Below are 13,168 nucleotides of genomic sequence, written 5' to 3'. Positions count from 1 at the left end.
AAGGAGCACCTTTGGTTAATGTTTCTATTGCTTTGAAGTAGACAAGACAGGACTGGAAGGGATCTTGGAGGTCTTCTAGTCCAGACCTCCTGCTCAGGGCAGAAGCCTTACACCATCCTAGTCAAATGGTTGTCCAGTCTATTTTTGAAAACCTCCTGTGATGGAGCACCCACAATGCTGAGAGGCAAGTTATTCCATTGATTAGTTGCTTTCACTGTCAGAATTTTTTTCCTTATTTCTAGGACAGATCTCTCTTTGATGAGCTTCCACCCATTGCTTCCTGCCCTGTCTTGTGGTGTTTTGGAGAACATGTCGATCCCATCTTCTCTGTAACAGCCCCTCAAGTAGTGGAAGTCAGCTATCATGTCTCCTCTAATCCTTCTCTTTGATAAGCTGGACATATCTACTCTCTCAACCATTCATCATAGGGTAGCTTCTGATGCTAAATGAGATCATCCATATGTCTTCTTTTGGGAGAAAACACAAACAGAGATTGAAACTAAGATGATTGGGAGAGTGGAGGCTAAAACATATGATTGCAGGAATTGGGTATATCTAGTTTAGTAAAAGGCCTAGGGATGACATGATAGCAACGTTCCAATATCAAAGGCAGAGGTGGTATTCAGCAAGTTCTGACCTGTTCTGGAGAACTGGTAGCAGAAATTTTGAATAGCTCAGAGAACCAGTAGCGGAAATTTTGAGACCTCTGACTGGCCTCACCCCCATCTATTCTCTGCCTCCCAAGTCCCAGCTGATCAACTGGGTCTTCTTTTGTTGCCCTGCACAGGAAAACAGAGCTGGAAAGCAGGTTAGTGGGGTGGGAAGAGAATGGAGATTTTGCAGTATCCTTCCCCTGGAGTGGGATGGGAATGGAGATTTTGCAGTATCCTTCCCCTGCCACGCCCACCAAGCCACGCCCACAAAAAATTTGAATCCCACCACTGATCAAAGAGGCTGCCAACAAGAAGAAGGGTCACCATCAATCTATTTTCCGAAGCACCTGAAGGCAGGACAAGAAGCAATGGATGGAAACAAATCAACCAACCAAGAACTAACAAAACATTTCCTGACACTTAGAACAATTAATCAGTGGAATGACTTCCCTACAGAAATTGTGGGAGCTCCATCACTTGAAGGTTCTAAGAAGATTGGACAGCCATTTGTCTGAAATGATATAAGATCTCCTACTTGAGCAGGAGGTTGGACTACAAAACCTCCAAGTTCCCTTCCAACTATGCTATTCTGGTATTCTGTTATTCTGTTAAAAACTGGAACAGCTAGCTAAGAAAGAATTTGGGCTGGAAATGTTTGCATCCTCCTTGTTGTATGCATGACCATCACTTTGTGCAATTGTTCATTCCTGACTGTCCACAATTATTCACACTTAAGCTTGGTAAATTTAGTAAGATTTATGCATTTATGGCCTACTTTCTTTATTGTTTGCTTCTAAGCATGCCAATCAATCATAGGGGGAAAGAGGAAAGCTAGGGTGACTAGGGTAATGGTTTTCTGTGTGGTAAGAACAGATGTTTTTTATTTATGCAAATGCTGCCTAAGAAAAATGAATAGTGGGGACATTCATTACAGATAATCCTCAACTTACAACAGTTCGTTTAGTGACCATTCAAAATCACAACAGCACTGAAAATGGGAGTTGTGACCATTTTTCACACTTATGATTGTTGCAGCATCCCCATGGTCATATGATTAAACTTCAGAGTCAGCTTGGCAACTGACTCGTATTTATGATGGCTACAGTGTCCCAGGGTCATATCACCACCTTTTGTAACCTTCTGACAACCAAAGTTAATGGGGAAGCCAGATTCACTTAACAATTGTGTTACTAAATTAACATCTGCATCGATTCACTTAACAACTGTGGCAGGAAAGGTAGTAAAATGGGGCAAAACTTACTTATGTCTCAGTAAAGGAAATTTTGAGCTCAGTTGGGGTCATAGGTCACTACCTGTATTAAATGCTCTGCTGCCACAGATCCTTTAATACAGGTACTCCTTAACTTATGGCCATAATAGAGTTTGCCCATCATAGTTGTGTCTTTATATGTCTTGATAAAAAGAGGTTGGTACGTGACTGGCTGGATTGTATTGTTTTTATGGTTGTCGTTAAGCAAACACTGTGGTCATTGAGTGAACCAATATTTCACTAAGGGCACAGATTTGCTGAAAACCAGAAGTAAGGGCAAGTTTTTGGGGAAAGTGTCATAAGATGCAGTCATGTGATGCTGCAAACAGCCATAAATGCAGCCACGTTGCTGAGTGCCTGAAATTCAGTCACATGACTACTGGGGGGAGGGGCTGATAATCAGAACTCCAAGTCCAGGTTGTAACTAAACCCAAGGTAAGTCTGTTGTAATTAGAGGGCTACCTATACTCCATCTGAAGGCATCCTCCTCCCTTGCCTAACTTAGCCAATCAAGTGAGCAGGATAATTTAGGGAGAATTCAGATTGAACATCAGTTCAATTCTAATCTTTATTACGGTCAAAGACCAGCCTAAAAAACATCAATAAATAGCATTTTAAAATCTTGAAAGCCCCTCTTTAATGAGATTTGTGTGCAAGAGTCTCAGTAGTTTTGCGATTCCAAAGATGAGAGGTGTGTCTTTGGAACTGCACTGAGGAAACTTGTGCCATGCAATGACAACAAGTTGAATCAGCATTTCCAGAAATGACAACGGGGAAAGTAATAGTAACAACAGCAACGAGGAAGAAGAGGAGGATACGAAAAGAATGAAGAAAAGAAGAAGAAAATGAAGGAGAAGAAAACATCTGGCCAGCCACTTCTTGTATTTCTCTTGTTCGAATGCATGTTTTCACGTTGAAAAACTAAAGTCCCAAATCCACTGTCCTGCAGTTGTAAAAAAGGATGGTTTCAACAATGATTTGGCTATAACCACATCCAGGCAGGCCTCAGAGAGACATACTTACAATACCCTCCCCTCAACACATTGCTGGCTGCTGCCCAACGCCGCCTTCTCTGGAGTTATGATTCAGACCGCGCAGACTTACACACACACACACACACACACCACTTATATAGAGGGTGAAGTTAAGCCTTTGGAGTGGGGGAAATCATCCTCTCTTAAGGAGCAGGCAACGAGGAAGCCCACTGGATTATTACAAAGTAGATACAGCTTAGACAACTCTTAACTTACTCTGTCTTTGGCAGAAACTGCACTCCCAGTAAAGTTGTGGAGATAGTAGGGGAAACCTTCTCATACATTTTATTTTCATTTTCATTTTCATTTTCTTCTTCTTCTTCTTCTTCTTCTTCTTCTTCTTCTTCTTCTTCTTCTTCTTCTTCTTCTTCTTCTTCTTCTTCTTCTTCTTCTTCTTCTTCTTCTTCTTCTTCTTCTTCTTCTTCTTCTTCTTCTTCTCCTCCTCCTCCTCCTCCTCCTCCTCCTCCTCCTCCTCCTCCTCCTCCTCCTCCTTCTCTGTTTTTTGTTTTGTTTTGGTGTCGCATCATGAAAACCTATCTTGTGCTTTCAAGTTTGCTGTACCTGGCATCAGGAGACACTAACACAGGTAAGAATCTTGGAGACTGAAATTTCCCTGCTTCTCTCTCCCTCTGAGTATTGAGGACACCAAGGATACCCGGGAACTTCCCAAGACTCCCTGTTTGTCCCCAAGTCTTCAAATTATTGGATCTTGAAGGGGATCAGGAAAAAAGAGGACACACAAGCATGTGCAGAGGACAGAATTCCCATATCAGGTGAAAATCAACAGCTAGGTAATTCCGACTTGCTGCAGAAGAAGCGTGGGTGCCCTTAAAAACTTCACTAGTAAGTGAAAATTGAAGGGACTTTAAATAAAGCTTTAACTATAGAGGGATAGGGGCTAGAACTATATTTTTAATACTGAAGAGTTGAAATCTGTCTTAAATCCTAGCATAGTTGGGTAGAAGTTTTTATATAATATCTCTTTCTTATTAGGAATGAGTAGAGGTTAGCTCTTGGCAGGCTTTTAAAATTAATAATTGTTTTCACCTAAATGCTGCCAGTTCTGGACTGCAAAATCTAGATGACCTTTAGTTTTCCCTGTTTCGCTGCTGCCAACTAGTGATTGTCTGGAGTATCGCGCCCCCAAAATGTATATACAGTAAAATAAGCTACACCAGTGTTTTTCAACTAGGCAACTTGAAAATGTGTGGACTTTTAACTCTTAAAATTCCCTGGCTAGCATGATTTGAATTCAAATTATATTTTAGTGATGCACAAATTTATACTCATGTGTGCACCACTTCTACTCTGTAAGTCTGCACTAGATTTTGTACGTTTCTAAAGAGCCTGAAGAACATATCCAGAAGATTCTACTAGCAAATGGTTTAGTTGACTTTTTTTTTCACTTTTTGCCACCACTTTCCTTTCATGTCCCAAATAGCGAGGTATCTGGCTGTATTCACCCAATATGCCATGCCTAATTCAATAATCAAATTAAATACATTGCACTATAATACAGTATTAAGTCTGATTGCCTGGCCATACATACATCTTCCTCTCATTTCAAGGCACTGTTTTAAGGACATCATTCTTGTCTTGCTGTCGATTCTCACATTCTCAAACTTGCCAGAGATGAAAACAGCTACAGCACTGGTATTTAGGAAGAGGAGAACTATCTTAGTCCATAGTGGCAAAAGATTAAGACTTTGCTGGCAAGTTTTCCAATTTTATTAAAAGATCTAATCTTCCATCGGCTGCAGTTCACTTCACCAAGATGAAGGAAGTAGCCAATTTTGGCCAGTTTAAATCCTCCATCCATCTAGCCTCTCTACGCATCTGGTGAAGTGAACTGCAGCCTGGCAAAGCTCAGGCCTTTTAATAAAAGTGATTATTTTGGTATTATCAAAGTTCTTCCTGGCTGGGCTGCAGGGGAACTTAATGGTTCTGTGCGTGGGTTTTAGCAGAGTGTGGGGTCACCATCCCATTCACTTTAATTTGAAGAGATGTTGTGGAAGGAGGAATATTATTTTTTAAAATTTTAATATATTTACACCCCGCTTTTATTATTATTTATAAATAACTCAAGCTGGTGAACATATCCCTTTCTCCTCCTATCTGCTGCACAAAAGCAACCCTGTGAAGTTGATTGGGCTGAGAGAGAGGGACTCACCCAAAGTCATCCAGCTGGATTTCATAGCTAAGGCAGGATTAGAACTCAAAGTTTCCCATTTTTCTAACCTGGTGCTTTAACCACTAGACCAAAAGCAGTTCTCGAAAGGGAGAGGAGGGATAAAGCTCTAGTCTCGATGTGCAGAATGCACGCATTTCAATCCTTGCATTTCCATGTGGGGGGGAAAATATTACAGAGTAGAGTGTCAGCTCTACTAGAACAATATTTCTCAACCTTGGCCACTTTAGGATATGTGTTGAAGTCCTACTGCCAAGGGAATTCTGGGAGTTGAAGTCCACATATCTTAAAGTGGTCAAAGTTGAGAGACACTAGAGAACAGCAACACTGAACATGAGGACTCAAAGGTCTCTCTTGTTATAGAGGGAAAAAGACAGGTAGTCCTCAAACTTATGATCATTTGTTTAATTATGACACCATTGGAAAATGTGACTTATCACCTGTCACAGCAGCCCCGTGGTCATGTGATTGTGATTTGGACACTTGGCAATTGGCACGTATTTACAAAGGTTGTGACATCACGGAGTCACGTGATTGACATCTGTGACCTTCCTAGCCGGCTTTTGACAAGCAAATCAATGAGGTAGCCAGATTCATTTAACTACCTTAGCAAACAAAAAATATGAACTTTGGTGTGACTCTCTTAACGACCACTTTGCTTAGTCACAAATTTTCTGGTCCTAATTGTGGTCATAAGCTGAGGATTACCTGTCTAAGAAAAATCTTCAAGGACTTCTTGAAGAATACCATATTCGGTTTCCTAGCATAATAATGATTTGTCATCACTTTATTATGAGATGGTTTCTCCATTAGCTTCAACTCCTGAGTAATCTCTGATTTAGTACTAACCATGTCTGGCCCGATTTTATTTCCAAGTCCAACAAGGTGCTGCCCCCTGCTGAGACATTTTGCTTGGAGCCTCTTTATTCTTTTTTTTTTTATTAGTTTATATAAAATGCAAAAATACAAAAGAAAATAGTAGGAAAATAGGGGAGGGAGAAGGGAAGGGAAAAGTGTAGAGAAAAGGGGGAAAAGAAAGAAAAAGTGTTTCGTGTTTACTTTTATATAATAGTACAAACTAGCCATTTCTATAACAAGCTGTTTTTATAACTAGCCATTTCTATAACTAGCCATTTCTATAACTAGCCATTTCTATAACTAGCTATTTCTATAATGTATTTAATCAGCAAAACTCAAAATTAAAGTTTTATTTTTTTTCCACCTCAAGTACAAAGTCCAGAAGCAGTTTCCAAGTAGAAAGGAAAGTAATTTTGGGTTGTTGTTTTTTCTTTAATCAAAGCAGTCAATTTAGCCATCTCTGCTAACTTGGAATCTCTTTATTCTTATCCACGAGGGCTAGAAACTTATGTCTAAGGAAAGGCACTATAGGGGCAAAGCACTTGTTTCTGTATGTAAAAAGGCCATGGTTTCAGTTCTAAGTATCTATAGCAGTGTTTGTCAACCTTGGCAATTTTGAGATTTGTGGACTTCAACTCTCAAAATTTCCCAGCTAGTAATGCTTTTGTGTTCCACATAAGCCAGTCCATGCTAATTTCAGAGAAAAAAGACAGCTGGTATCTTTCTGGACAATCTCAAATTGGCATCATGTGGTAAGTCAGTAAGTACCAGGCCAATGCATCCTTAAGATAACTCTATATACCAGGAAAAATAAACTCAGCTGCTCTAGTCTCTTTTTGTAAGTCTGAAATGTTTAACTCCAGAAGACAATGCTCATCGTATCTCTGGATGATGTAGCGTTCTAACATTTTTTCCATCCAATCCATTTTGAAGATGGGCGGATTTGTTCCTCGAGTCCCCCAGCCAGCATTCTGGGAATGTAGGTCCACCCATTTTCAAGTTGCCAAGATGGAGAAACACCAATTCAATCTATTTCTATTGCACATCCATATCTGGGATTGGAAAATTATGGAGCAATCTGATAGTTTCAGCTATCTCACTTTTTTCTTTCATCTCTCCCATGTTGCTAAGGTGGCTAAAGACTAAAATGTTGTTTAAATCATGACCTGAACGTAGATAAGTCATTTGGTGGTGCTTTTCTGCATAATTAATTGCTCTGAACTTTTCCTTTCTGGTCAATTTTGGCCACAGACCAAAATCCTTTCTGTTTCCCTCACCTCAAACTTTCTTGTTTCCTTCTCATTGGCTTTCAGTGAGATCCACAAAAATAGAGATTTTCCTGTTCTGTTCCTAGATGAATTATTTTGGTGGGTCCTTCCAAATTGTACTATAGGTAGAATTTGCCCACTGAGTGGACAATCTTAACACAAACTCTGAAATATCAGTGGGATTGGAGAATTTTTTTTTAGATTTTTCTGAAGGATCTCTTAAATCGGTGTTACTTTTCAGAGGCTTTTATGCCAGATCTGTCCACATCCAAGTTGATAGCTACATCGACCTGTGATTTATGACCAACCTAACTTGGGGCTACTTACAACCAAGATTCAAAATTCTGGCATTGTCCCCCACCCAAGTCACATGACCAAACTTCAGGCGCTTGGCAATACGGCTGCGTTTATAGTCAATACATGACTGATGAATGCCTAAAATCGGTGTTTACTTCTAGTTTTTGACAAACTGTGCCCATAGCAAACCATTGGCTTGCTTAACAACTGTGGTGTTTGCTTAATGACCATGTGGTCGCTTTATGATTGTAGCATTCGTTTAACGACCACCACAGAAAAGGTCATAAAATCAGGTCGACCACATGACTGATCCATTTTACATGTGTCAACTCATAAAACATTTTGTATACACATTTTATAGTTGACAACAGAAAGAAGGGGGGGAGTTTCAAAGAGCAGGCGGCAGTGTGGAATTGAAAGTACATTCCATTCATATTTTCTTCAGAGACTGATTAGATGACTGAAGCTTCTGCCGGGCAAAAATCTATTTGGAGAGCATGATTGATGACTCTTGGCTATGGACGTTTTTTCGTTGGATGATACATCCAGAGGGGTGGGGGGGAAAGCAGGATCAAGAGTGACAGTGAATTACGTATCTCAGAGTTGGCTACACCCAGGTTAATGCCGGACGTAGAATGTTAACTCCAAATGAAACCTTTTTAGTTTTGGGAGTGTGGCTTGAGACTCATGAATTAATTGGAGTAACTACCGGAATCCTGACAACATGGACAAATGTCTATGGAGATTCTGGTTGTCCCAAAGATTCTTTTTTGAAAAAGCACGCTTCGGATAATCATGATGGACAGGTTTCATTATGGTCATACGTCCAGGATTACCTGTAGTGTCTGGTCACACAAGAGCAAACAGCAATAGCACTTAGGCTTATATACTGCTTCACAGTGCTTTTATAGCCCTCTCTAAGCGGTTTACAGAGTCAGCATATTGCCCCCAACAATTTGGGTCCTCATTTTACCCACCTGGGAAGGATGGAAGGCTGAGTCAACCTTGAGCCTGGTGGGATTTGAACTGCCAAATTATAGGCAGCTGGCTGCAGCAGAAGTAGCTTTTATTACATCATGGTTTTCTCTATTTAGAACTGATCTTGGTTTGGATACAAACTACCTTACAGGAGGCACATTTTGATGCTACTAATGGGAAGGAGATTGCTGTCTTTTTTTCCTTAATTATAATAAGGTTTTTCCATAAGGGATGAGAGAATTCTGAGCCAAAATTTAAAATTCAACACGGACTGTGCAGATTTCCACACTGCTCATTTGGGATGTTTCAGTGAAAATGTATTCCTCTCACCTCCCTTCCTGCCCACAGAACTAATAATATATTTTTGGGTTAAAAAAAAAAATCTCCCTGAGACAGCATTCAAACTCCCAAACCAGGTGCAGTCTTCAAAAGAAAAGGCCCGCTTTGAAGTCCAGGTTTTTTAATCTCTCCGCTTAACTTTGTCTGTGAGCATTTTTTGCAAAGAGTTGAGCAAAAAACCTGCCTCTTTGAACAGAAGGTGGCAAATGAGCCGTCAACCCTGGCTTCCAGATGCTTGTTTTGGGAGGGAATTGCATTTGTATTTTTTTTTTCCATGCAACAACTCTAAAATTACAAATACTCTTGGCTTGGAGCCTTGTGTCTCCTGTAGTTGAAGAGTTTAGTTTCAAAGATGCCCAGGTGTTCAATTTTATTTATTTATTTATTTTTTGCTGCAAAGTTTAGAAGCTGAGGAGAATGGCTGAATGCGAAGGCGAAAGACTGATGGAATATTTGTCCTTTCAGAAAGGCATAAAGAGTGGAAAATATCAAATTTAATGACAGTTCTCCAGCCAAGAGAGAGCTTTGGAGACCAAATCTTGAATACCTCCTGGAATCCAGCTACTTAACTTTGCAAGTGGTGTGACGTTTCCTCTTTTGCTTAAAAACAAATTAAGGACCACATTAGGGAGGTTAACTTCTAGCTGGTTTAACAAGACTATTCTGGATTTTTTTTTTCAAACTCTTGTAAAAAGCAGAGCAAGAATTCCAGGTCCTTCTACCCAAAGTAATATCCCATGCCTCGCTTCCTTTATCTAGCAGGGAAGTTTATAACTTTACTGGAGCAAAGGATCAAATAAATACTGTATATATCCACAAGGAATGTTATCTTGGAAAACAAGACAAAAATGGATAGGTTACTCTGATTGGCAGTCAACTCTTCTTGGTCTCCTTTCCTTTCCTTTCCTTGTCTCCCACCCCACCCCTTTTCTTTCCATCTGGATTCTGGACAATCGAGAATAAAAATGCAATTGTTGAGTTCTTGGTGTTCCCAGAATTTTGTTGTTTTCTTGAAACTGTTTTGCCACCAAACTAGGTAACAACATCAGGATGCATTGTAGTGATGGCAACACCTAGAATTCAACATTATAGGAAGACTACCAGATTAGAAGTGTATAATGGTGAAAAAAAATCAGCAGTCTGGTAGCACGTTTCCTTTCTAACAAATTTTATCGCCTCATCAACTTTTGTGAGCAGCAGCTCACTTCATCTAATGGATTAAAAAATTATAACCTGACCCTACATGCTTGGCAAGGAATAAGTATGATGCCCATGGCAAAAAGGAAATTAAATAGGAATCCCACATATTTTAAAAATGCTTTTATATGTACAGACATATATTTTAAGTTTGTTTTAATTGGATTGTTTTTACCATCTGTGAGCTACCTAGAGTTGTATAGATGAAATGGGTAGCCATACAAATTGAAATAATTGGCCAATGTGATTTATATATGTTCATAATAATGTACATATAAAGAAAGACTTGATAGGCGGATAAAAATGCTAAATCCAGTTTGAACATCTGGCTGACTGTGCGACAAAGCATAATACATTTAATTGTATTGTATATGTATATAGAACAATTGTATATGCATATGATAATTATAATACATTTGTGTATCCCGGTTGCAATGCCAAATCCACGCTAAGCATCTGGCTGACTATGCAACCAACAACAACAATTATTGCGGTATTATAATTGGCATGCTGGATGCCATACCAAAAAATCTTGGATAGCACATAGAAAATTTGCACATTGACAAGTCACTTGGCTTGGATTCACAGACATACTATGCTGATAAATTACAATATCCTAGGTTCTTGGGATGAACTCGATATGAAGGCTGACACTAACTTAAGAACTAGCAGCTGTGATTTCACATTATGATGTATACAATAATAATCAGATAATGCAAAGTATCAGGTGGTAGCAACATTGCAAGGGTACCCTCCTCAGCCACAAAAATTATCTAGCCATATATTCAACAGTTCTTTTCTCTTTTTTAGCTAGCCAACCTATTTCTCTCCCTGAAATACAGCTACTCCTCGACTTAGGACCACAATTAAGCCAAAATATATGTTGCTAAGCGAAACATTTGTCAAGTGAGGTTTGCCTCATTTTACGACCTTGCTTTCCATAATTATTAAGTGAATTACTGCTGTTGTTATGTTAGCAAAAAGGTTGTTAAGTGAATCTGGCTTCCCCATTGACTTTGCTGGTCAGAAAATCACACTTGACCCCAGGACACTGCAACTGTCATAAATATGAGCCAATTGACAAGCGTCTGAATTTTGATCATGTCATGGGGATGCTGCAATGGTCATAAGTGTGAAAACCGGTCACATGTCACTATTTTCAGTGCCGTTGTAACTTTGAATGGTCAGTAAAAGAACTGTTGTAAGTTCAGGGCTACCTATATTCAGCTGGCGCGCTTGCTAGTCCCTACAGGGGTTACAAATGATGTGTAAATCAAGAGTGTGTGTTGTTGTTGTTTAAGTGGAAGAAGCTGCTGCACAACCTGGCAAGCTGTCTATCCATCTGGCTGGCACATTTGGCTCTGGGTCCCAAATCGTGCAAGGCCACTCTGTGAACTATTAAGAACCACGGCCACGGTTGGATTTAAAAGGTTATAGGCGAAGTTGAAGGAATCCATCTTTGCTGTGATGGCGATTCCACCATCTTGCCTACTGGCTATACCCAGAGTCGACTATTTTTTTTTTGGGGGAGCTGAAGAACGTGGGAGCGTCTGGTGCAGTGAGACAAAAATTGCAGAGAACTCTCTTGTAAGAAATGAGTGATTAGTTCACGAGATTAAGAAACAAACAGCCTTTTGAGTTAGCTGCCAGCTGGCTGGCTATGACTGGGTCGAGTAGCATTTGGGCGGGTGTTGTGAGGGGGGGGGGAGAGAAATTGTGTTTCCCTCCAGAGTGGAAAGAAACAGCGGATCAAGAGTCCCAGACAGACCTCCCACGGTCCCTTCCTTGCTCTTCCCTCGCCCAAGCCACCCACCCACTCCTTTTCCAGTTTGTCAAAGCTTCTTCTCCCTTTTGGGAGCAGAACAAAGCTGGTCTGTCTGGATGCCCAGTCTAAACCAGGATGCTCAGCCCCGAGGAGACAGGGCTGACCTGGAATTACTAAGGTTCAACCCAGGAGCTTGTTGAGGCCCTGAGGCCAGAATACATGGTCTGCAGAGGTCAATGAGGCCATCGGGCACAAACCTTCCATTCTCAGTTTTGGGGTCTAGCCAAGATGGCCTATGATGATGTGTGGTTTGTGTCCATGTTAAGTTGAACCAAGTAGAAGCTAAGAGCTGGTTTGGTCTAGTGCTGCAACTTTAAGACTTGTGGTCTAGAATTCCTCAGCCAGCTTTGCTGGTCTAGTGGTTAAAACACCGGCCTAGAAACCAGGAGACTGTGAGTTCTAGTCCTGTCTTATAAGGGCATGAAAGCTGGATGGGTGATTTGGGGCCAATCAGAAGGAGACTATGAATTCTAGTCCTGCTTTAGGTCGATCACCTGGAGCCAGTGAGCTCTGGTCCTAATTTAGGCATGAAAGCCAACTGGGTGACAATCACTAAGAGACTTGGAGACCTAGTCCCACATTAGGGATAAAAGCAGGCTGGGTGGCTTTCTTCGCTCTAGTTTCTCTCTCAGCCTAATCTACCTCACAGATTAAAAGTTCTGTAGAGATTCTCAGTCATCCAGGTCCTGATTGTTCCAAACGTGCTTTTCCAGGAGGCAACTGGACTTCCTTTGTTTTTTTCTTTTGAAGACATTTCGCTTCTCATCCAAGAAGCTTCTTCAGCTCTGACAGGATAGTGGGGAATGGAAAGATTTATATTCCTTGCAGACAGCTGGTCATTTGCATCCTTTTAGAGGGTCATTGAAGCACTTGGAGATTTATTTGTGTCATCACAATGAGCCAGGAGCACTACTCAGGTGACCTTGAGGATATCTTACCACCAACGTGGAGGTTGACCTTTCCATTCTCTGAAGTGCCAGAAGTGATGCTTTTTCTAAGATGACAACTGTTGCAAACATGCCAAGTTACTTTATGCTAAATCAGGCTATAATCCATCTTTAGTCTTTGAAGTAATAATTTCTTACGTCTTCTGGCTCCAATGTATCTTGAGATGCTTTCATCTGAAAATGCAAAGGATGAAGACATGGCTGCAAAACTCTCTTTTGTAACCCAGAGGAAATTGCAGTTAATTCTGATAGGAAAAACACTGAGAGAAACTCAGTTCTCTCTTTGGCATAAAGGTTGGCTGGCAATGCAGACC

General features: G+C 40.5%; 1 protein-coding gene across 2 annotated transcripts in view; it reads left to right on the top strand.

The window, feature by feature from the left end:
• Positions 1-3,038: 3,038 nt before the first annotated feature.
• Positions 3,039-13,168, top strand: part of FSTL3 (follistatin like 3) — a 32,404-nt gene continuing 22,274 nt past the window's right edge. For both annotated transcript variants that reach the window (XM_087952730.1, XM_087952729.1), the window contains exon 1: positions 3,039-3,543. In XM_087952730.1, the coding sequence (XP_087808856.1) occupies positions 3,483-3,543 (61 nt within the window). In that variant the 5' untranslated portion in view covers positions 3,039-3,482. The remainder of the gene's footprint in view (positions 3,544-13,168) is intronic.

Source organism: Notechis scutatus, chromosome 1, assembly GCF_049901735.1.
Source record: "Notechis scutatus isolate UNSWTSFEM ecotype Mainland chromosome 1, rNotScu1.2, whole genome shotgun sequence".
Taxonomy (NCBI): Eukaryota; Metazoa; Chordata; class Lepidosauria; order Squamata; family Elapidae; genus Notechis; species Notechis scutatus.
Note: the sequence above shows the minus strand (reverse complement) of the source record. Positions and strands in the feature narration are given on the sequence as shown.